Genomic DNA, 24861 nt, shown 5'->3' with positions numbered 1-24861 from the left:
ATTCAGGTTTGAGATGCCGTCGGCTGAAATAACCCTTATTGCAGCAGATTTCTCATTATCAATACATAAAATGCACCAAAACAAAATAAAACACAATATGACAAATAATGCAGTAAATTATCTTGGAAATGAGGCGCACATGAATAGTCGAGTGGGCCAGTAGACAGGCTTTAGTACAAGCAATTACCAAATCCGTTCTAAATTTTAACAGACTCATCAACATCATTAAAACCCTCATTTACAATGGACAGCAGGAAAGGATGATCTCTAATGCCATTAGTGAAGGCAACAGCTTCGCTTTTGATAGCTCCTGCTTTGAAAAATGGACAGAATCCCTCTCTAATGGGGAGTTTGGTGTATTCATCAACAGAGATTTTTTCATACACTCTAATGCACAAAGCTGTTGTTGTCGCATTTAGCGTTACATCTTTACACCGTTTTTCCCAAACAGATAGGAAAATGGTGAATATGCATCAGCACAACGACTCCTTCTTACGCCCTAATCCAGGAGTTCTGTGTGTGTGTGTGCGTTTCAGAAAGTATTTTACTCAAAGTCAGACAGAAAATGAAGCCTGTAATTTTATCAAAACAGGTTGAATGACTCCGTTTTGTATTCATTTTTATCAGTTCTGAGCCAGAAAAATGCTGTTTTCTGAGAAATTTATCCCTTGGGTGCTTAGTAACCTTTACCATCTCTGACAAGTTACTCTCTGAGAACTGTTAAAATGTTGTTAATGCAAATTTGATATTCAGGTCTTTGATTCCTGCCTGTAGCAAAGAGTTGTTTAAGTTCTGCAGATGTTTTGCTTCGCCACAGGGTAAGCATGATGCATACTGTATCGCCTCTTTAAAATCACCTAATTATATCAAATCTACATTTAGTTTATAACTTTCAAAATCTTTAAAATATAGACCTTTAGAGGATTGGTACATTTAACTAGTTTAGTTAGAAAACTCTTACAGACACACTGATAAAGTGCTTTTTAATACAAAACAGTGCTGACTGGATACCATCTATCACTGCAGAGTTGTATTACAGCATGCGGTCTGACCTCTGAGCCTGTGGCAACACAGCTGGAATGTAGCTTGTATGTGAAATATATATATAAAGATGATGCAAAAAGAGAGAAAATCTCTCCTTTTTCTCCTTTAATGTTGGTTGTTTTTTTAAGTAAATCTCAAAGGTAACGGTCTCTTTTTTTTTACATGATAATCTTTTTTGGCCTTTTGGAGGAGAAATTTTGATGCGGCACAGCCAACAGCTGTTTTCTCTTAGATCAATTAGATCAACACCAGCCAGCCAGAAGACCGGGATGTGTGCTGGGCTACACAAACACACACACGCACACACACACACACACACACACACACACACACACACGCACACACACACCTTGATTGAAGCATCAATGTCAATCAGTTATTGAACTTGACAAATTTCTCATCCTGTGCATATGCACTCACACACACACACACACACACACACACACACACACATATCAACTTTTTTACTCCTGCCACATCATTAAACAAGAGAGCAGCTCCTTCGGCTCATTAATGGAAATTGCCATTTCAAAGGCTTCAGAGAGAGATGTTAACCTTGTGCGATACTTGTGGCATTAAAAATGGATCAAAGGAGATGAGCTTTGATGTCGATGGGTCGTGGCAGCAGAGCGGAGTGCCCAGCTGACTCCCTACTGCCCTCTGCTGGCAGGATTTGGCATTTCACTCACGGTCACAAGTTGTGGTGCCATGGTGTTATGCACTTCTGTGTATTGTAATTGGTTTAACCTCACGCTGCACCCAAAAATTCCCACTTGTTGAGACAATACGCTTGATTCTAAAAAACACTATTGTAGATAAAAGAGAAGGAGACAAAAAAAGAGGCAGTAAATAAGACAGCAGCTGTTTCCTTTTTCTTTTCAGTCAGTCAGTCCATCAATCAGGTTTTGTTATGCAATGTGAGAGCTGATGTGGATTGTCTGGGGTTTCGTGTCTGAAAAGAGCAGCAAGGATGGAGGTACCTCTGTTTGGATGGCGTTGCTGATGAGGGAGGGGGGGGGTGAACTCTTGACCCTCAGTGGGCAGTTTGAAAACCCGGGTCCCCCTTGTATTAGAGTCTCCCCCACAGAGCGCAGCTCAAGCCTGGGAATGAACACAAGGGCGTTCCAAATAGATAAATTACTTTAGGGGGGAAGCAAGATCACCTACCTGTGTGTGTGTGTGTGTGTGTGTGTGTGTGAGTATACTATAGACGGGAGTGTGTATCCAAGTTGCATAAGCTTGCAGGTTGAAAACAGATAGAGACAAAAAGACAGAAGGATCCATTTTGCTGTGTGTATGTGCTAGTTTCTATCAGACAGAAAAGGCAATTGTGTGTGCATTCATGCAATTCCTCTGTGGATGCAGAGACTGTGTGCACCACTGTCAGTGCGTATATGTGTGCACGCCCTTGTGTTAAGCGCAGAGTGGGGGGAGTGAACGGCAGAGATGGAGATGGAGACACAGATAGAGAGAGAGAGAGTGAAAAAAAAAAACATAAATAATTGATGATAGATACTGCCTTGCATCTGCCGCCTGCTGCCGTTGAGTTTGTTCTAAGTAGATATTGATGCAGGGTCTTGCTAAAACACAGCGTAACCACCCCTTCTATTCTGACCTCGTTATTACATTAGACAGGAATAATGCATTGCTTTTAAAAAGGGCAAAAAATGACATGCTATGAAATAGATGCAAATGTCTCCGCTCAGATCATTCGCCAGATCAGCTCATTTTTTTTTGCCACATTATTTAACACAAGAGGAAAAAAGAACTTATTCTTAGTTATCATGGAAGTCATTCAGAAAAAAAAAAATAGATCCAAATGGGATTGTTAATTAATTGAATATTGGCTTGTTAGTGTGGAACGCGTGTGGAGTTTCTCAGGCTCAGTTCTGTACTGGATACGCATATAGGTCAAAAACAAATGGGTAAGGCTGTTTGAAGAGACTGGATATGTGATTGACTTTAATGTATTTAAGTTTTTGCTCTCTCCCTCCCTCTGCAGGCCTATTTTCTCTCAGTTTGCCTCATTAAATCTTTGTGAAAATTTTCCAGCTCTTGTGGAAGAGACTTTCTTTTGATTAGGCTATAAACAAATGGAGGAGTTGGTTGACATCTCCTAAGACCGTGGCCCTCTTTTGTTTTGCTGCTGCACTGTTGCTGCCCCCCCCCCCTCCTCCCTGCTCTGACAGGACTCGAGTACTATTCCCCAAAGCCTTTATTCTCGCATGTTTTCTTTTTTTTTTTTTTTTTCCCGTTCCCTCACCCAACTCCAACCCCTCCTCCCTTCTGCCTTTGTTAAAGACGGCCCCTCATCCACTCCCCCCACCTCTCTCTCTCTCTCTCTCTCATGCACTATCTCTCTCGCTCTCTCATTATGCGCTCATCCGTTCCGCTGGCTGAGGGCTGAGAGAGAAGCGCTCAGGAGGAGAGTGTTTTGGAAACCACCGACACACTGCTGTTGTTTTCTCAAAAACAACGAAAAGGTGGACCGAAGTGTCAGGAGCTGCTTTTCCTTTTGCCAACACTCCTCCTCCCTCTCGTTTACTTCCCTCTCTCTCTCTCTCTCTCTCTCTCTATTGCTGTGTCTGTGCACTGACTTCTCTCATTGACTCACTCCTCCCTGCTTCAGCTGGCTGACTGAGTGCGCTGACACTGGGACCACTACCTGCTGCCTGGGGATTAAGCGCGCTATGAATACCCAGAGCCTAATTTGTTGTTTTGGCTGCCAGTGAATGTTGGATCCCCTCAGAGGAGAAGCTGGAGCATAAATCCTCGTGGCCAGGACACTGGGAGCGCCTCTGGACTAAGACAACCCAGTGAAAAAGGGACTGGATGCTTGAGGAAGCGTATTAAAAGAGACGACAAACCGAGGAAAGAGAGAAAAGACTGGACAAGTTGTTTCCTGAAAGGGTAAAAAAAAATAGAAGGAGCTAATTCAACCCACCGCTTACGAGGACAAGGATGCAATGAGAACCTTTTCCTCTCATTATTTGGTTGGGATTCTCTGTCACGGTGCTGACATGAGAGAAGAAAGCCCTACAAATCTCCACCTTGTGCTTCTTGGTTGATTTCTGATCACACAGATTTCTCTCCTTTTCTTTCTACGAGTTAATTCATTCAGAGTGTTCTCTGTGTTTTACTGCTCATCCGTAGCTGCTCGGTGGAGAAGACAGTTCTGCACTGACAGGTCGAGCGGGACTGCAATTGTTCTCCCCTACAACTTTTTCCCCCTTTTCCACCTCTTCTTCAGACCCGCTTTCGAGCCCCAGCGCACCAACGGGCTGGGGGGTGGCTGCCTTACCCGCTCCACGAGACTGGCCGGGAAAAAAGGTTATTGAGCCGAGGAGGAGTGGCAGGCACGCAGGAGAGGAGGGGAGGAAAAACAAACCATACCCGTGGTCCCGGGAGCATATGGTTTAGCGAGAGGCAGCCAGCTGCTTTCCAGCCATCCTGCTAATCACGCTACAGCAGATACAAGTTGCTCCGGTGATGTGTCAGGTTTGGACGGATTTTACATGCTGTGGTCATATATCTCTTCACCGTGACAGAAGCCAAAGGAGCCAGTCCACTGGATACAAAGAAGCAGTTGTGTTGAGTTAGGGGAGTAAATCATTGCTCATGAGAGCAGCTAACCCTCGTTGTCCCGACCGGCAACAGCCACAGGGAGGCTAAAGAAGATGCTCGGCTGTCACCTCTTAGGGGAATACTTGTGACACATTTTGTTGGTGAGCACCAGACCTTGGCTTGGTTTGTAAAGGCTTTTGACAAGGAAAGGAGGGGGGAGTGCTTGAGGAGTCGGTATCCCCGGACCCCTCTCATGTCCGACTAATTACCAGTCAGGGTCACTGGGAAAAAAAAAAAAGAGAGGATTCCTTTTGTGGATTTACTGTCGGTCTGCAGTGGAAGTTTTTCGTGTGGATATCTGACAATCCAAAACACCTGAATCCTCACGCATGAATCTGTGGCATAGGTGCCTCTCACACACATACATGCCAAACGCGCACTAACACACATTCACAAACACATTATCACCACCCACTTAAATCCACACACATATTTTCACAAGTGTAAACCAAATTCACGACACACACACACACATCCTCACACACGCTGAAAGCCCATTAGTTTGTCTTTCTCCCAACGGGCACATCAGAATGGAGGTAGTGTGGACAGGTGGGGGGCTGTAGGAGTCCAACATCCCTGTCCCCCCTGTCTGTCCTCTTTTCCCAAATGGATGTTATTATCTTTAAAAATGTGTTGCCTGGAAACCGCTGAAAGCTTGCCGCTGCGATTCTCTGCCAGAAACAGTCACCGGGTCCCCGCCACGGTGCACAGCTGGAACCGCAGCTGAAACAACGACCATTACGCTTTTGCTTTTTTTATTTTTTTCCTCATCTTCATTCGGTGCCCTTACCCCACCGCCATCATTTTTTCCAACGGGTCTTTGGGCACCCCTCGTCGCCCTCCTCGCCCCATCGTCTCCTCCGCCCTGGAGGGGAGGGGGTCATTGGAGTGGACCATGAGTGGGTGCCACTATCCCTCGCCACCGCCAGCAGAGCGGGACCGCAGGTACCAGCACAAGGTGTCCCTGGTGGTGCGTTACTTCATGATCCCCTGCAACATCTGCCTGATCCTGCTGGCCACGTCAACACTGGGCTTTGCCGTGCTCCTGTTCCTCAACAACTGTACGTTTGTTCAACAGAAACACACAACTTCACTGCCTGCACTGTAATCTCACCTAATCCCTATGCACTTTCATATATATAGTTTTCATATTTAATGCATGGGTCAGAATGCTTGCAAGAAAATCCAATTCAAATCACTGGCGCAGCCTTTGAGACAGAACTTAGCTGCATAGAAAGGATGCACATACTATATAGTTTTTTGCATTAAATGTCCTTGTTGAAACAAGCAGCCCCCCTCCCCTTAAAGAGCTCACCTGACATCTCATGACAGCCTTATCTGCGGGAAACCAGGACAGTTAAAGTCACATCCCCCCCTTCTTTGATTCTGTGTCTTCAGGCTTTCCAAACTGCTTCATATCTCCTCTCCAAAGCCTTGGCATTTACTTTGAACTGCAGGATGAAGTATTAAACAGCGATTAAATGCCTCTGGCGGATGAAAAAATGTCTTTTGGCCTGGAAAGCCCCCAACCCTTCCTGTCCTCTGCTCCCAGTGAGCAATCACTGTCTTACTGTATAGGCTATTCAAAGTACAGCGGCTCATTAAGAGACGGAGGCGAACGTTGGTGTTTCTTAGTTACTGGTGGCAATTTTGGGTGTAATAGATTCTGGAGTAATTTGCGTCTGTTTGTCTTCAGTTTCTACCTTTGTCTACTTGAGTTGCTGTACAAAAAAATGTTTCGATACCATAGTTTGAGGAATATAAACCTGCCTTCTCAGTCTTAACACAAGAACTTTGCCTACATAACAAAAACAAGGCTCTGACTAAACATTGGATGCCAACTTTCGATATTTCACCTTTAATAGTATATTTTTTTCACAGTATTGAGATCTGATGCCCTGACAGGTTCAGCCTTAAAAAAAAGGCTGCTTTCAGAATGACTGCAGAATGAGCACAACTTAAGTGCTGCCTCACACACACACACACACACCTCCAGGGCTTCCCCTCTACCATTTGCCCGGCTGTGTTAACACTAACTTGTTCATTCTCCTCACTCTATCTCACACAAGTCTATTTCTGAGTGCTTTGCCGGTATAGACTGTGTTAAAGGTGAAATTCTTATTCAACGCTCCAAAGTGGGCTATTATTTATGCAAGACTTGTGTCACACAATCACTTGCAGATTCTAATAAGTTAGGAAAGGAAATAAGTTAAATAAGCACAATTAACAGCTGCCAGATTTGCATTAAAGTGGTATTTGAGCAGCACTTTGACTAGAGAGGCTCTGTTAATATTTTTCTTTCATGGTCATTGTTCAATGTCAACCCTCTGTTATCACACTGTTGACTTTTCAGCCATGTAGCAGGCAAAGTCCCCGCAGCCCAGAGGATGCTACTGCATAAGATTCATCTATTTCTCACCTATTTCTGAAACAGCGTCTACCTCTCTGCTAGCTTTCTGTCTTTCATTCATCTTTGTCAGTCTTTCCCTCTCATTCTAATTGCTGGTTGTAGGTGACTGGGCGACGACGGTTCATTTGCAACCTGGTCATGTTATCGAATCAATTTCAGCCAGACAGATTCTATTAGATTTAATACAAACTCAGTTAAAGCGGGCCAATCTTCACCTCTCAGATGACCGAGTGAAAAGAAATGTGCACCGGAGAAATTGATGAAGTGAAAGGGGCTCTATTATGCTGCCAAGAGCCCTCACCATGTGGCCACAAGGACAGCTGGATGGGATTGTGTTAGTGCTGGTAGTGGTGACGTGTGTGTGTGTGTGTATATGTGTGTGTGTGTGTGTACGTGGTGGGAGGAGTGGTGTTAGAGGAGTCATGCAACTTCAGATTTGCAATTTGTGCACACACACACACAGAAAAACAGTTTGTAACCCCCTCCCAAAAACCCTTCTGCTGGAGCCCACACACAGACACACACACTTTATCATTCTGTATGACTATACATCACCCACACCAAAGAGGAAGGTGACACATACACAGATACATACACACACACGTCTTCCTGCACATGGCTAAATGTCACAGTCAGACACATATTGATTTGCTGAAGATATAGGGTGAATGATGGCCGTGTTGTGACATTCACACAGGCACAGGAACTCACGCAGGCTTTCCCTTGTGCAAAGGGAGATGGGAAACGCTGATATGTTTATGGAAAGACCTTATCTTGTCCTTTCGTTATGGAAATGGGAAGAAATCGTTTAGCTTCGCCCCGGCGTCTCGGCTCACTTTGTACGTCACCTTCTCCGTCGGGCTCTTTCTTATTTCACCTGGTGCAACAATACGTCTGTATCCGCCGCGGATGTTTGTTTGTGTGTGTGTGTGTGTGTGTTCAGACGTGCGAGACAGGAAGTGCAGCCTGTGTGGATGTCTGTTTCTGTGTGTGCTCCTTTACACTTTTTAGCAGAACTTCTTCTGTATCTTCCTCATGCCTATTTCTGTTCCCTTCGTTTTATATGTTTTCTCAAAATCCCCCCCAGATGGAAATCAGTTACCGTCATGTCTGACTGGGAAACAGCTTGAGCAGACACTTCATTATTCACCTCTAGCACCAGCCTCGCCGCTCATCTCCCCTCTCCTCATTTTTTCTCTCTCTCTCTCACACACACACACACACAGTCTCTCCGTCTCTCTTTCTCCCCCCGAAGCCCCGGCTGTTGACAAGCAATTTTAAGTGAGCCTAAATTTAAAACTCAGCTGTGTCTCGGGACGCCGACGGGTATCGTAGAAGTCCTGAGAAAGGCTTCAGCGCAGTGGTTGACGGGGCCCCGGGAAAATGTGTTAGCAGGGTAATTGATGTGATGTGTTTTATCTTCCTCATTATCCCTCACCGTGCAGAGACATCGGAGAGATGACTGGCTGGCTACACTTCCTTTCTGAATATGTGTGTGTTGGTGTGTTTGTTCGGCGCAGGCAGCTCTGACAACTCACCAGGGCTCTGCTTAGTGAGTCAGACAGCCGAGTTGACTGCGAGAGTGCAGATGGTGGTTTGAGTTTGGTTGTACTCTGAACTCCGGTGCCCCGGTACACTGTGGCCGGTGTATCATGATCGTGTTTGAGGAACACCAAGTTTCCAGGGAAATGATAAGAATCATCCATGTAGATCAATATTTGTGATTAGCGAAGGGTATTTTTTGGTGGTTTTGGTGTGTAAGAAATAGATATAATTAACACAAACTCATGCTTTTGCAAAACTTTGTCTTACATTACAACTTTTCTTAACATCATGTCAGTCTTTAGCATAAGTGTGAGAATTCGGTGATTTTGGGTTTTGGGTTTCAGACCATTTATCGGACAATATCACTATTTTCCCATATTTTGTTGACTTCATGCACTTCCACTGCATAAACTGTTACTGATCCTTTTACATTACCTGGTCAAGTTTATCTCCATTTTCTAGAATCCTGGTGTCAAAACTGCAAAAGGCTCTGGTTTCATGACATTCGTCCCCTGAGTGTTACTCCACAGTCAGTCATTTGATACTACAGGTCGTGTTTTATGGTTCCCACAACTCAACAAGCCTTACGTCATCGTCTGCTGGGTGTTGACCAAAAGAGTAGCATGATGTCATTTGATATATTGAGAGAAAAAATTGTGATTTATTCTACATATGGTTGCTGGGGGTGGGCTCGTGCATGGGGACCGGGTAAGTTTTCAATGATGTCATCGCTGTTGTGAAATTTCAAATCTTATCTCAAACTTTTCAACCCAAAACATGAGCTGATACCTTTCCCCCTGTGTTCTCCATTCTCATGTGCTCTCATAATATCGAAAGTCATGCGGTGTGGTTTGGGATGAGAGGACCATAGAAATGATGAATGACAAAACAATTATGACACTTCTATCACTGAAATGTAGTCCTGTCGATTAGCTCAGCTGGGTTCCTTTGGGGCCAAGTCACTGTATTAGAATGTGTTAGACAGAAAAGCCTATAGACAGAATGTGCCTCTTTTTTTTTTTTTGTAGCAACTCAATTACCTGGCCTTTACCCCTGGGATGTCTATGAATCTCCCCAAAACTAAAAACCTATTTCTCTCTCTCTTTTTTATCTCTTACAGACAAACCTCCTCACTTCACACTGGCCCAGGCTCCTGATGGTAAGTCCTCTGTGGTTTCGCACTGCTTGCCTTCATTGACCGCTGGTGTTTTTTTTTTTTTGGGGTGGGGGGCAGGGGGGGGTCCCTGGGAATAATGACCTCGGACAGCAGATCCCTGCCTTTGAAGTGAGCAGCCGTCTGTGCGTTGTGCCAGATTTGACTGCTTCGCTTTTTGTTTCTACACAGTTGGTATGGTAGGCACATGGCCAGGTCTGCTCAGGGCTTTGATGTGAGAAGGATCTTTTGATGACTTGATTTGATCTGCTCCGCACGGCTAGTTGGGCTGATGTTCAATACCTGTTACCACAGCAGCATTCACATCCTTCTGATAGGGTTTAATAGGATAACACCCTGAGTATCCTACATTACTATAGGGTGCTGGGGGTTTGTTGGGCAGGGGCACTTTGTTATCTACGTTCTTGTCCTGTCCCACACTTATAAATCTTTGCACTGTGTGCTGCATTGTTTCAGTTGTTTTCTAGCCCAGTAACACGAGCCGTTAATTAGAAAAGCAACAATTTATTTCTAAAACGGTGGATCTCGGCAAGCTTTAATTGGAGGAAAACAGCTGGTTTTCAAGCTGCTATCATGAATATTTATCAGAGGCAGCACAGTGAGACAGTATTTGATAGACTTTGGTGTTGTATTTTTGTACTGCTCTGACAGACAGTTGGGGATGGACACCTACTAGTTCTGAAGGTATTGTATCATCCTGCTTGTGTGTAGGCTACAAAGCCAGAGGTTTGGAGGGAGAAAACATGAGGAGAAAATGTTTCTAATGATCCCAGCTGATGCTGGGGACAAAAGGCCACAGTGGGGGCTTGCTGAATCTGTTCTTGATAATTGCTCAATCACTCGCCCCATAGGCCAACTTGTTTGGAAAAGCGGTTTGTGAAAGCTGTCAGCTTAAAAAAATGTATCAAATTAGAGGTGGTTTTTGATGAATGTGATTGTCTGGCAGAGTCAGGACAATAGGCTGTTCACTGTCAATGTGAAATGGCTGCAGCATTGGGCTTCAACAAATAATTGTAGTTGATTGGAGCATTTCTCAACTTGCCCTCACCTCAACACCTGAGGATTGTATGAGATGTCTGTTTTTCCCCTTTTGTGCCTCATATCACAAAGCACCGAAGAGTGAATTGCAGTCGGCATAGTTTACAGCAGCCATTTGTTTTTTTTAATTAGTGTGAATACTGACAAGCATTCTTCAAAGCTTTATTTATTATTCTTTTTCTTCTGTACGTTTTTTCGATCATTAACTACTTCTGAATACTTTCAGCCACAGACACCATTCAAATATCAAAATGTTCAGCTCTTTAAGGACTTTGTTTGCTATTACTTTTCTTCTTTCTAGCATATTGCAGTGATTTTTTTTGAAATATAGCAATTTATAATGGAAAGTCTATGGGAGGAATGTTTGAAAGTTGATATCTCAAAAAAAAGTGAAAAAATAAAAGTGCTAAAGTATTCATACTTCATGGACAGGTGTCCCATGTGGAAACACTTAACATATTAAACATGGTACCAATAGCGCCACCATGTGGTCAGTTATTACGTGTTTTACGTTTTAGCTAATAACTTGGTACATACCATATTTAGATGACCCCGAACAAAACTTATGAGTTTGTTTTTGGTCACTTATTGTTTCTAAATTTTTGAAGGTGAGTCCTGATGCATTTAATGGGCCATAACTCCTCAATGCTAAATTTGATTACAACCACATTTGGGAATGTTGTACATACAGCCACACTTGCACAAGTGTGTAACATTTGATACAATTCTACCTACGGGGAGTGCTGCTGTAATATTTTAACATGATATTTCTGCAAAGAAACTTGGTACAAAGGTTCTCTATGAGAATGTACATGGCATATTGAAGCATGGCATCAAAAGACCCACCTTGTGGCCATTAGTGAGACACCACCATACTACTTATTAACTGCCATATCTCCTAAATGTAATATTCCATGGCAACCAAATTAAGCAAAGTTGTACAGATGGGAATGGGGGGAAAGTCTGTAGCATTTTCAGCAATGCTTTGCTATTTGTCTCAGCTGTCAGCATTCATATGCATTTTCAACAGGAAATGCATTTTCTAGTGACAGATGAAATTGTATTTGACAAATGATTATATCGCACGGAGTGGTCTCTATTTGTCTGTTTTTGAAGCAAATATTGCCATAAAATTTGGCTTTCCACTGGGAGAATGAAAAACAGTATGCAGGCAGTGAAGCAGCCCATTTCTGTCTTCCATTGAATTTTCCTCTACAAAAGAAATAACACCCTGCTTATCGATTGAGCCACTCATTTCCCATGTATTAAAGTTTTTGCTGTCTGAGGGGCACAGTTTGTTTCTGCACTAGTCAACCGTTTAAAAGCTGCTTCTAGCCCTTAATTACATTTCCAATAGTTCTGTGGGCTTTCCATCAGCAGCCTATGCTTTTTTTAATATGCCAAGCAAAACAAAAAGCAAAGTCTCCAATCAGTGGAGTAAGCCTGTCCTGTGGGACACAGTTTCTCTGGGTCATTTAACGCTGGAGAGATTAGTGAGACAATTAGAGTTGGCCCAAATACGACAGTCGGCCACTTTTTGTAGGTTTTAGTAGTGGTTCTGGTGGGAGGGGTGATTTAGAAGATGCTCTAGACCAGGGGGCTAATATAGCTCCGCCATTAGTCAAATCTGCTCCATAGAGCACAGGGCCTGTTCTACTGAACTTGTCCTCAACGCCAAGGACGCTCCACTCCTTGGTACTTAATTACAGAAAATCTTAGACAAGCAGGGTGCGATTTGCCGGGTGGGATGATGGAGATTCCCCCCCTCTGGTCTTTATATCCCTGCTTCTGCTGAGTTATTTTTATCCAAAAAATGTATAGAAAATTTTTATCTCGCTCATAGTTATTCATGTTTCTTCACCCATAGACCATATAAAATATCTAAAATAAAAATAAGTTTTGTTAATAGGCTGTTGCAAACAACAATAAAATCAGAAATGGGCTCTCACTGTGAGCGCTCGCACTCGTGTGACAATAGAGATGACTCAGTAAATGGACCAGGGGTTGCCTCTTTCTCTGCTCGGAGATTTGCAGAGATGTGGGTAAAAGAGAGGCCACATGCTGCGGATGACCCCTCCACAGGAAAGAACAGAAAGAAGACAGAAGCTCGTCATCAAAGCAGACTGCTTTCTTAGTCTGACAAGTAGGCATGTACTGTTGCCTATTTATTTTTATGACATGCTGTGATTATTTTCTATTCAATATTGAAGTTTGCTGCAAACTGCATAAAGAGCTGAAGTAAACAGTGACTTGCAAGAATTACATAAAGAATTTTGGCAAGTCTGGCCGAGTGGCGCTACTGTGGCGCTATCCACAGTACTGAAAGTACCGTTGGTGGATTTAATTCTAGCATGTTAAATTAGCATTTAACCTTTTGTTTTGTTATATGTGATCACATCTCCTATGTGTCCGGATGAGGAAAGGACCAGGCATGAACTTGACATCACATCACCGAGAGTGAAAATATCGCACTACTTGATGAATTACAAAATAAATAAAAAAGTAAAACGGATTAAAATATTTAATATCTGCAAATGCAGTGGTCAAGTTCACATTTCATAATTGTTTTATTAAAGTTCATAATTATTTTATAAATGCTACTGTAACAGCTGCAACTAATAGCCTAATAGGCTCCATACTCTATATAGGCCCACTGTGGTTCTGATTTATTTTCATGAATAAAAACCTTTGCAAAAACATCCCCCCTCTGATTTTCTCACAAATCGTACCCTGCAGACAACATACCAAGGAGTCTGCATTTTTAAACATCCCAGTTTGTCTCTGAACTACCGTTGATGAGGCGTCCTTATTAGCGTGAGGAGATTTGCAAAAGTGAAGGAAATTGTTCTGCAAATTAGAGTGAGAGAATCTTGGGTCTCGCTGGGGAAAAATGCAGGTTTGGCACAACATAGCAAAGCTCTTAGATGATATTTATGGTTTGCGCCACCCGCAAATAGCTGACGAGTCCTCCCAAATGAATAGCCTATAATCACTAGTCAAAAAAAGTGAGAAAAGTCACAAAGCAGCCTTTAATTAGGCTCTTTCTTGGAAAGCGCAAAGCAGCAGTTGCTTGGCTCAGGCCACACTCATTATTGCCTGTCGTCTCCTGATAATAAGACAGTTGTTGCATTTGCGTTCGGCCAAAGCCAGAAAGCTCAGAGAATTTGCAGTTTGAGGGATTAGTATTGGACTTTTTGTAAAGGGGGTTGACTCTGAGAAATGCTTGATGAAGGAAGCTCTTGGCCCCCAGTTTGCCGCATCCGAAGAAACATAGAATAAATTTGTCACTTATTAAAGGCATAGGAAGTAGGGCAGTAGTTATATTAGATAGGATCTCTGTAAGTACATTTTTTTTTAAAAGAGATTGAGGAAGGATTATTAATTCTGTGTCTATTGATGCCAAATGTAGCTGAAACTGAACAAGCACAAAGAATAGGTCGACCTCTTGCATTCTGTCTCAAGGTCTTCAGGCTGAGCGGAGAATCAAATGAAGATGGTTCCCTGGAGGCTTCCTTCATTTCAATCTATTTCAACCCTAGGTGACTAAACACTGCCCAAACAAGATTCAAAATAGGCTAGAGACTCGAAAGAAAGGCAGCGTAATGGAAAATCAGCCTCAGACAGTTTGTGGGTCTCCTGTGACTGTACCCGTCTCCAACACAACCTGCCTGGCAGCGGTCCATTCGCCTTGAATCCTTCAATTTCACATTTGTCACTGACAGTGTTCCCCAGAGGATGCTCCTAACTGACAGACAAAATAAACTCCTGGACTGAAATGTGATTTGATCTAAGACAGTGGGATGCCTGAAAAAAAAAAAAAAAAGTGCCAGTGGGCTCACTTACGCTTTGAGAACACTACCTCGTCCTAAAGAATTGACATAACTCTTTGTCGGCTTCTGGGAGAATACAGTAACTAAGCACTCCACACCCATTACCCCCTCAGATGGGGGGGTGGGGGGGGGGAACACACTCGTGCATACACACACAACGCTCCTATAATTTATTCTGCCTGAGCCTTTCCCTGTGTTCTTGACAGTAAGTCTGACTGGGAGAGAGGCAGAATTAATTATGACTCCTCGGCCTATCTTAATTAAATCTTTTCACATCATAGATTTCACACAACAGAGGCAAAATATCTACCTCATCCTTTAGCCGGGGTGGGGGTACTGGCTGAGAATGTCTCACATCAAGATATCAAAGGTACACTGTAAAGTTGCCTCTCCAGGATTAGGATTTCACAGAAGAGTTGTCATGTCCGGCTTTTAACAGAAAGCAGCTTGTTAGGCCACTGTTGTGGAGGCTGGTGAGGAAAAGCAGAGGGGAGAGCGGACAGCCTTGGCTTTATCAAGGGAAAGTTTGTTGCCCTCTGAAAGTACACAGAGCTTTCAAATTGCACAGCTGAACTCTGTATCCTCACCTTGGTCAGGGTAGCCTGTTTCATTTCATCTATGTGGACTCAGCAGATGCTTACGTGAACGTCCGAAGAGGTCATTTAAGTCGTTTTTTTTCATAAACAAATGTGAAAGTCAAGCGTATTAGCAAAGTCCCCGTCAACCTCCAAATCTCACCATTTGTCTTTGGCAAAGCCAGCGGGAGAGTGGGAACACTCGGGCCTTGCCTCACCTCAGCTTACCCAGTATTGATCTGCCAAGATAGGTTAGAAACAGTCGCCCAAAGAGGGGAAAAACAAAAATATTATCCAGAAAGGAGAGAGAGCTGTGTGGGCTGGCTGGAAAGAGCAGCACTATTTGCTTTTGATTTCCTATGACACAGAGTAATTGTTGACACAGTTAGTAATGCAGGTTTGCTTTGATATGTCCCTGGGCTGTGGAGAAACTCCCGCCGGTTGTTGTTGCAGGTTATTCCAGGACCTCGGACCTTGTAAGGATCAGCAAGATCTTTGATGTGGATGGGCAGCATGCTGAGCTATCAGCGGCTGTGATCTGGAAGCAGCCAGCCAGCATGCCTGATAGCCATGTCTGATTTGTTGGCATTAAGCCTCTCTGTTTTATAGAATCCATAAAGAGGTGTGATCTCTGATCTGGAGTAATGCGATCCTAATATCAACTTCGGTTCAGCTTTTTAAACTTCCTCTATTTGCCAGATATATGTAAAAAAAAGCCGACCACAAATCACATGCAGAGCAACAGATTTTCAGTGTGTGGTTTTTTTTTGGTACAGCTCATATTTCACTTCATGCATATAATAATACGTTTACTGGGGGTTGTCCTGGCAACCAGATGTGCAACCAGTTGTGGACCAGTCTATGGAGTCCCAGTAGGGCCAAATACTTCCCATCCTGGTAAACAGTCTATTCATAATTCACTGCTCGTACGGCTGCTCCATCTGCAACGAGTAGGAAATCTCACCTACCCTGTAACACACACACACACACACACACACTCACACACTCACACCGGGTAGCGCTTTGCCAACATGCTTTGTCGTCATCCCCTTTCATTTGACTTCTAGACCTGGAAGTCCTGACGTCAAGCAGAATCTGTGAGTCGAATATACATTATGTGTTTCGCTCCACTGGACGCAATTACGAAACACTGACACATGGCCCAGCAGCATGTCAGCGACACCATTTTCGCCTCGCTACTTTCTTTTTCACAATACACACACACACACACACACCACGTAGAAAAGGAGGATTTCATCGAGTCGTGCTTTGGTTTGTGTATGTGTGTGCGTAGCATGCTGATCGCTGCCCTCTCACTGAGCCTTAATAAGATTTATGATAGCAGAGAGCGGGCAGGAGAGATTGAGATAAAGAGTGAAACAAAGAGGATGAGACTTTAAATCACTATCATTTGAATGTTTCTGTTCCCACAGTGTAAAGAAACACATAGGAATACAGATTATATATACACGCTGCAGCTCGGGGAGCGTAGGGAGACGATATTTTGTATACTACAGTGTGACACAGAGGCAGCCAGGGGCATACTGGAGGTTGAAGACACATTATGTTGTTTACTCACTTGTCTAAAGTCTAAAATAGCATTAATGCGTGTCCATGGGGCGACTAGCAGAGTATATGTAAGTTCTGCTGATTTTGGGATTTCTAGTTTTGCCCTCCGATGGTTAATGACCTGCTTGTGTGAGAGCATAGCAGCTAAGCTTCTGAAGCATCATCCCCCCATCCCCCTGTTGTGCGAGGCAGGAATCAGAAGGAATGATCCCCCCTATGAGCAGCATTGACTTTTGATTATTCCATGGAGCGTACACACGGAGCAGACGAGACTCTTCAGATATGCACTTCTCTGTGCAAATGTTTGTGTAGTTTTATAAAGCAGTCGACTGTTTGAATTGGACCTTGAGTCTTTTTTTTATTTTTTAGTCATCTGCCAACTCAAGACCGTGTAACATTTCTGTAAGTCTCATTTAATGATATGATATATTGGTTAAGTCTACGTCAATGTCTGAATAAACACATATTGGATGTATTAAATCTGCTTCCTGCGCCACCTTCTTAAAATAGCGATGTAATAAATTTCATATTTAATGCACAAAGAAGAAACATCTGTTTAATAAGAGATTGTAGAAGCAAACCACTGTGAATGATCCAGAGCTACAATGATTAGTTGATTAGTTGCTCGACAGAAAATTAATCACCATCTATTTTGATAATTGATTAATCAGTTTTGAGACTTTTTTTTTTTCTTTTTGCAACTTATTGTTTATTGAGTACAACTTTTTCTCCGTACATTCCAGATATTACATCATTTTATTCCCCTCTCTCTCAACAATCTTCCCCTAACAGCACCAACATATCGCACTCATTTGTCAAATCATTATTCAGTTTAGTTTAGTTTAGTTTATTAGGATCCCCATTAGCCATTACACATAGGCAACAGTTGCTCTTCCTGGGTTCTGTGTTTCACTCGAGTGACGTCCGTACAGAACAAACGCTAAAATTCTCTTGTTCCAGCTTCTCATTTAATATTATCTGGTTTCTTTACTCCTCTATGACAGTAAACTGAATATCTTTAGGTTGTGGACTGTTGGTCAGGACAAAACAAGACATTTTAAGTTGCCTCTTAGGCTTTAGGAGACATTTTTCACCGTTTTCTGACATTTTATAAACCGAACAACCGATCGATTAATAGAAGATAGAAAAGAGAGAGTAATCCACAGATTGATCAATAATGAAAATAATCATGAATTTGCAGCCGTGGAATGATCCAGCGATAACTTGCAAGAGAGAAAATTTTCTACTTTATCTCATGTGGTGTCTGTGCTGTGTGTAATAGGCAGTAGATTTCAATAGTCATGTCTAGTAAACGGTGAAAATTTACCAGAAGGTGCTTACACAACTCTTAACTGGGTGACTGAAGCTGGTGTGACACTCGATAGCTCTGATATAGAGACGGTGGGAGATGCATGTGATTCTTTACATACTACTCTGGGCGTACATGTTCCACACATGTGCAGTTGGCGTGCTTGTGGACACGCACAGTCCACAGAGTCATAAATTTTGAGCTGACTGAAAATAAATTTACATCACACGGACCCTTGTGACTACGTGGATAATATATAATATATAATTTGGGCTTAAGTGGTCAGCATTTAAAGCAGGGAAGATAACCAGTCATTCAATTTAAAAATAACATCCATCAGTGAGGCAGCCAGTGTACGAACGGAGAGAGCTCTCCTCTTTTATTTTCTTTTTATTTTCCAACTAACCAGCGTTCTCTAGCTGTTCTGCAACTGTCTGTCTATCTGTCTGAAAAGGAGAGTTTACATGATGTTTTGTGCACTTGGGGTAAAATGAGGGCAATTAATTCCCCCCCCCCCAAAGCTGGCTTTGTGTATATTGTTTCATTCACTTCCCGGGCATTTAACTCATCACTACACATTACATCGCCCTCAGTCTTTTAGCCATACACCTCGGGAGTGTGTGTACGAGAGGAGAACAAACAGAGAGTGTGTTTAGTATTCCGACAACCTCGCCCGCCTGCCCGCTCGCTCATTTCCATAATGAGAGAGAGAGAGAGAGAAGGAGAGAAATAGAAATAGACAGAAGAATGCAGGAGGACAATTTGAACAATTTAGCTGATGTGTTTATTTTTTTTTTTGAGCATGTGAGCCTCAATGTGTGTGTGTAGTTCGGTAATTTGGTTATTCAAACAGGTTTTTATGTTGTGTGAAGAGTAAGTTTCCACGTTCACACAATGTGATTAAACTATAAAAAGCGTCCTGTGAAAAAAAAATGTCAAAGGTTTCCCCTTCATAAGCCAACAGGAATGGCTGGTGTGTGTCTGTATATCTGCTCGGCACTCGTTCAGTTAAGCTTGTTTTTCCAGTGGAGTCTCATGCACCCCAGTACACTCTGTAACTCCATAATTAGGGGTTAGTGACACTCGAGGCAAACACTCTGTGTGTGGCTCTATGTGTGTGTGTGTGTGTGTGCGTACTCTTCTTATTCAAGGAAACTGCTCCATTAATTGTAAATTGATATCTGGACCAGCCTTACTGTAGAGGACAAGAACATTTTCTTAGGGTGGGGGGTTAAAGGTTACGCTGCAGAATAAACACAAATCCCCCACATTGAAATACTTGAGAAATTCAGAGTTGAAGAACATTTTAACAAGGATGAAAATAATAGAGTTTGGTGATTATTTTTAAATGTTTTACAAATAAATGTCAGTTGTCGTAGGGAGTATTGACAGCTGAGGGTATTTGTTGCATTATGGGAGATGTAGGATCAAGTGTTTTTGGAGTTTGAGCCATACTATAGTCTAAGAGCCTCTGCTGCTTCAATTCTGACCACTGTCTCCTGTGAGACCCCCAACTTTATGCAATACTAAATCACTGGGGACCCTGTTAAAGGAAAAAAAAAAGAGTTTATGCAGATTTTTAAAATATGAATTGCAGTGTTCCTATGAGAATCTTCAGTGCTGTAATAATACAGTTAACTATGTTTTTAACACACACAAACACATATACACACGTGCAAAAGTGCAGCTCTCAGTGTTTTGTGTACGTGTCTCGTCTGATATACGGTCGAACGGGCTGCGTATCAAATAACTGCAGAGCAATCACATTCAGTCAGTTGTATCTACACACATGCGCTCAATCTGTGTTGCACACATGTGGAATTTCATCTCAAGTAAGCATCTCACATCTGTCTGTCTCACTCTCTCTCTTTCTCACACACACACGCACACACACACACACACACACCTTGTAGGAAACAAGGCATCCAGTATGAGTGCCTCCACATGTGATGTGTATTAACTGTGACATTTCCCACTGGTGTTAGACAGCTCTCATCTCCCACAGCTGTCTCCTGTCAATACACTGCAAGAAGCTCATCCTACAGTAACAAGTCAGTTTTTACTCGCGTCTTAAAAATCAAAGTGTCGAGGTTCATTAGCGGATTGACACGTTTTCTCTTCATTTTAGTATCTTTTCACTCATTTTCCCCAAATTTATTGACACCTCCACTTCATCAAGACGTCACAGCTTGATTCAAGGACATGATTGCAAGTGATAGTACTTGTGATGATTGCTTTTTAGATATCGGCTGATAGGTTGAATCAGTATTTAATCAGTTGTGATAGTTGTGATGAGGGGAAAATGGTTTTACAGACTCCACAGTTGGACTGGATGTTGTTGTTTTTTTACAGTGCGCATTCCTCGTCTTCATCCCTTTCGCTCCCTATCTTATTTCTGTACTCCTCTCCCTTTAATACTAACACACAAACACAGACACTGACACGAACTTAACCACAATCCCAAGCTACGCACACAACTTCCACACACAAACACACAAAACAACACTGAGATCCCCGACCACGGCTGCAACCAACCAGGTGTGTTTTTTGCCTACAGGAAATGTTAAAAACACATGCATGTGTATGAGCTCCTGTGAAGAATGTGTGTGTGTGCGTGTGTCTAATTCAGTCCATTAGTTGTGGATGCAGCTCATGCGTGGTATTTAAGAGGGAGGGAATGGGAGCGCAAAGCGGCACTACTGCTGCTGTGGAAAAACTAACTTACTGCAGGTCTGAAAATGTTGTAGGAGAAGGAAGAAATAAGGTTACAGTGACCTGTAAAGCAGTAAGTTGGAGTCCATGACCACCACAAAGGGTCATTAAATGATTAGCGAGGGAGGAAAAAAGAAATTGAACCGAGAAAAGAAAATAAAGACGAGAAAGAAGTCATGAGAGAGTTATGGACTAGAAAAAAATTAAGAAGGGGAAGAAAGAAATTAGACTTGGAGAGCGAGGGCACGGTAGGTTGGTCACAACTCAAACATAAGCACTTCCACCATCCTGCATACCGAGAATATTAAGTTATCAGCGTTCACGAATTGACCTGAACTGAAATACACCTTCATTTTCTCTCCCTTCCCCTCCTCCTTCTTTTTTTGTCCTCCTCCCGCTCCCAGAAATCCCTTCCACTTTGCCCTGGCGCTGAGGGCATGTCAGCCTGGGGGAAGGACTTAACACCTTTAGTGTGTGTGTGTGTGTGTGTGAGAGAGAGAGCATGTGTGTGTTTGTCAGAAGCAGATAGAGAAATTTAATTAAAACAGGTTGGTCCAATTGCTTTCTCCCATAGACTCCTTCTCACTGCACACTGCACACTTACACAGCCACACATATATATTTTTGAGCGGTCCCAGAATGCATTGCTCCATCAGTACCTCAACTGCACACTCTCTGTCATATCAAAGGCCAATATTGCTGAATGATTTTTGATAAAAGATCAAAGTCGGTTGAAGCAAGCCAATAAATCACATCTGTGTCGCCGGGTGAAGGGTCATTGGTGTGTTTTCCCAGTTTGACGTAAACGCAGCGTGCGGTCAATGCATTTACACCCACGAGAGGTGGGGTTTAATTCAGAGACTCAAAGTCATGTAACACTCATCAGTCCCCTGAGAGGCATTTCCTCTTGTTCAAAATGAGACTTTTATGTGCGACCTAAAGCGCTACCCCCCTAGCCAAAAAGTGCAATTACCTCAGCGCCATGCTGGGTTCATCTGATGCCACGCTACGATTCAATCACTTCCCCCACCCCCCGACCTGTTCCATTATAGCTGAGAGGAACAGCGATTGGTTTTGGTGATGATGTGAAGGTCCTTATTTTTGTCTTTGTATCAGATAACAGAGTTTTTTTGGTATTTTTCTATCCCATCTGGAGTGGCTCTGAACTGGAGCAGTTAGAAATGGCGGGTAGGTTCAGCACTCCTGTTAGATGGCCACACAGGTCAGGATCTGCTACAGAGAGGCAGGGCAGGGGCAGATGGCAGCCAACACACACACACACACACAAACACGCACACACATTTTCCGTCCTGGGGCAGTGTTAGATTGGTCACAGTAGTCCGCCTGCTAAAGGTGAGATATGGCGTTGGAGATAGGAGGTGGCTAGCTTCGGGGAGTGTATACACACTCTTTACACACACACACACACACACACACACACACACACACTGTCATTTGTATGCATCAGCACACGCTCTAGCCACTGCAGGTAAACAAACAGGCATTGGTGTTTGCACCATAAAGCCAATTTAAGCATGCGATGATATTTAGTTTTTCCCTGCTGCTCACTGACCAAATACATTTTCTATGCAAACTCAGAACAGCTCAAAACGGGCTTTTTGCTGTATACACTAGCGCATATGGAGTAAACAGTGATACATGGTGAATTATGTTCCAATCCAGGCCTGTTCAGTGGGATCTGTGGGTTGTCTTTGAAGGGTTCTCACCGAGTCCCCTTGAAGTTAAATTTTGCAAACAGCCATACATATTTAACTCTCTAAGATGCAGCTTTTTAATTTTTTAAAAGTCATAATCAGCAACATTTTCATATAATTTCATCCCGGCTTTGATGCTCCTGTATATAATTTGATAAAAATGCATTGAATTATTTGGTGTGCATCCAACCATCAAAGGAAAATAATCTCTCAGGACCATCCGCATACAGTAGATGATGTCTGGTAATTATGATATAAAAGTCACCACATTGTATGGTTACACAAAAAAGCAAACAAAAATGTCAATCTTACATGTGTTATGTGTGTTTTATCATTTATAGTTTGAATCCTTAAGATTTTCATTATATCAAAAATACCATTTTGACACTATTTATAGCTGTATTTTTTTTTTTTTTTTCAGCAAAAGTCATTCAATATATTTGCATTATATGATTGGCCTTCTGGTTAGTAGTTTTCATTGTTAATGGCAGACTCCAACTTCCCTCCCCTAAAAACTTTTATAATAAAAAAAAAGGGCAAATGAAGAAGAACTGATTTTTTTTTTTTTTTTCAAATTAATTTGAGCAGGCTATGTTGCAGAACTGATGTAGTTCCGTTCATTTGTGGTGCCTCCGCTTCTTCACTCATTGTAATAGGTGACTCACGATTTGTTGGCATGTTACTGTTGCACAGTATGTCGTTTTTAAAGGTAGCAAACGGCCTTTCTTTAATCAACAGTTTCATCTACGGTGTAGAATGCAAGCAGCATGACTCACTAATTATCTCCATTTTGTGTGACTAAAATAACAGTTGCCAAGTTCACTGGTATGACAACAGTGTGTGCATGTCCAGCCCTCCAGCCTCTTATACTTATTAAATTCACACAAACCATTACAGGAATAGATGTGGAATATTAGATCTTTTCCTACGTTTGAAGGGTTGGTCCAGTTACACAAAAGGGATTCACATGAAATAATACATTCACTTACTGAACGTAATGCGGATGACAGGAACCAGTGCAGAAGACAACATTCTATCACGAGTTCAGTATTACCATGCTGGACGACATTGTTGACTGTCTTTTTTTTACCCTCCTTTATTAAAACAATGTGACACAATGACTCTCAGTCCACAGGTTGTTTGGCTGCGCTGTTAACAGATAAACATATTTCTGTTCTTCTGTTGCATTTGTGACAGAGAAGCTGCTCAAGGCGTTTGGTGCTCCCATTGGTCGATATACACGTCATTTCAATCAGAACGCTGGCACTTGTATTATTAAAACCAACAAGTTCTCCAAATTAAATGACCACATAGGTTGGTGTCTGTCACTCAAACTTAACTATAGGCTTATAGCCGACTGACATTACGAGCTACAGTATTGTGTCATTTTTTTTCTTGGCAGGACAGGCTCATTAAAACGCACCATCACCATTAATAAGAGTAATCACACGTATTGCTAAATCAACTCAGACTGAAATCTCAATGATTATAACTTTAAACTTGGCCAGAACACTTTTGAGTGTCATTTAGAATTACTCGGTATAAAGGTTTTCAGAAAGCCCAACTTCATTAAATCCTGTCTCCTACATTCTTGACCATCACTGAACACATTATGTTAATGGGCAGAGTCAAGGCCTGCTCTGTCAAAGAGCTGCTGCTGCTTTTAGAGGGAGTGTTCAGGTTCATCAAGTTTTAATGAGCCAGGAGAGAAATCAGCAGAGACATCGCACACTTTACTTTATCCCAGCTCACTCCTCTCAACTATATGCAGCACACCGCTACACCAGAGCTGTCAGTTGTTTAAATTTTCAGCAGCTCTCTTTTTATTTAGGAAAAGGCTTTCAATCTAGATTAAACACATCTAATATCGCTCATAATGAAAAACAGGATTATCACAGTAATACTCTTTGCCTTCCTAAAAAGGGAGACTCAGCTGTGCAGACAGGATGTAAAAGCTCACCCAAAGCTTCCATCTCTATAGTCTCTTCCTCTCTGCTTTGTTTTGATCTGGGTTTTTTTTTTTTTCTCCTGTTGTCTCTCAGAAGACTAATCTGTGAAGATGTAGCCGCATGACTATTTAAGAAAGATATATGCTTGCAAATGTATTCAATTTTAAACATACTTGTTTGTGCTGGCAAGATGTGGTAAAGGTGTGGGAGTTTTATTTATCGTTTGGTCAAGGCTGTTGTCTACTTGGATGAGCCAAATACGGTGGACAGGGATTGGTTGGGACAGGGAGATCACAATGCATCAAAACCGTTCTGGATCAGATAGGGTGAAATTGGGTCATCGGAGTAGCAGAGAAGACATTGTAGA

The 24861-nt window shown here is 42.5% G+C and overlaps 1 protein-coding gene across 2 annotated transcripts in view; it reads left to right on the top strand.

Moving 5' to 3' along the window:
• The window catches only part of agrn (agrin), a 255636-nt gene that overhangs the window by 94289 nt on the left and 136486 nt on the right, over positions 1 to 24861 (top strand). The window contains exons 1-2 of one of the 2 annotated variants that reach the window (XM_042408572.1): positions 5480 to 5729; positions 9744 to 9782. In XM_042408572.1, coding sequence (XP_042264506.1) covers positions 5564 to 5729; positions 9744 to 9782 — 205 coding nt within the window. In that variant the 5' untranslated portion in view covers positions 5480 to 5563. Of the gene's footprint in view, positions 1 to 5479; positions 5730 to 9743; positions 9783 to 24861 lie in introns of those variants that run through there. The other variant, XM_042408571.1, reaches the window with a different exon arrangement.

The sequence above is a fragment of the Thunnus maccoyii genome, chromosome 4 (assembly GCF_910596095.1).
Source record: "Thunnus maccoyii chromosome 4, fThuMac1.1, whole genome shotgun sequence".
In the NCBI taxonomy this organism is placed as follows: domain Eukaryota; kingdom Metazoa; phylum Chordata; class Actinopteri; order Scombriformes; family Scombridae; genus Thunnus; species Thunnus maccoyii.
This window is presented reverse-complemented; position numbering and strand designations above follow the sequence as displayed.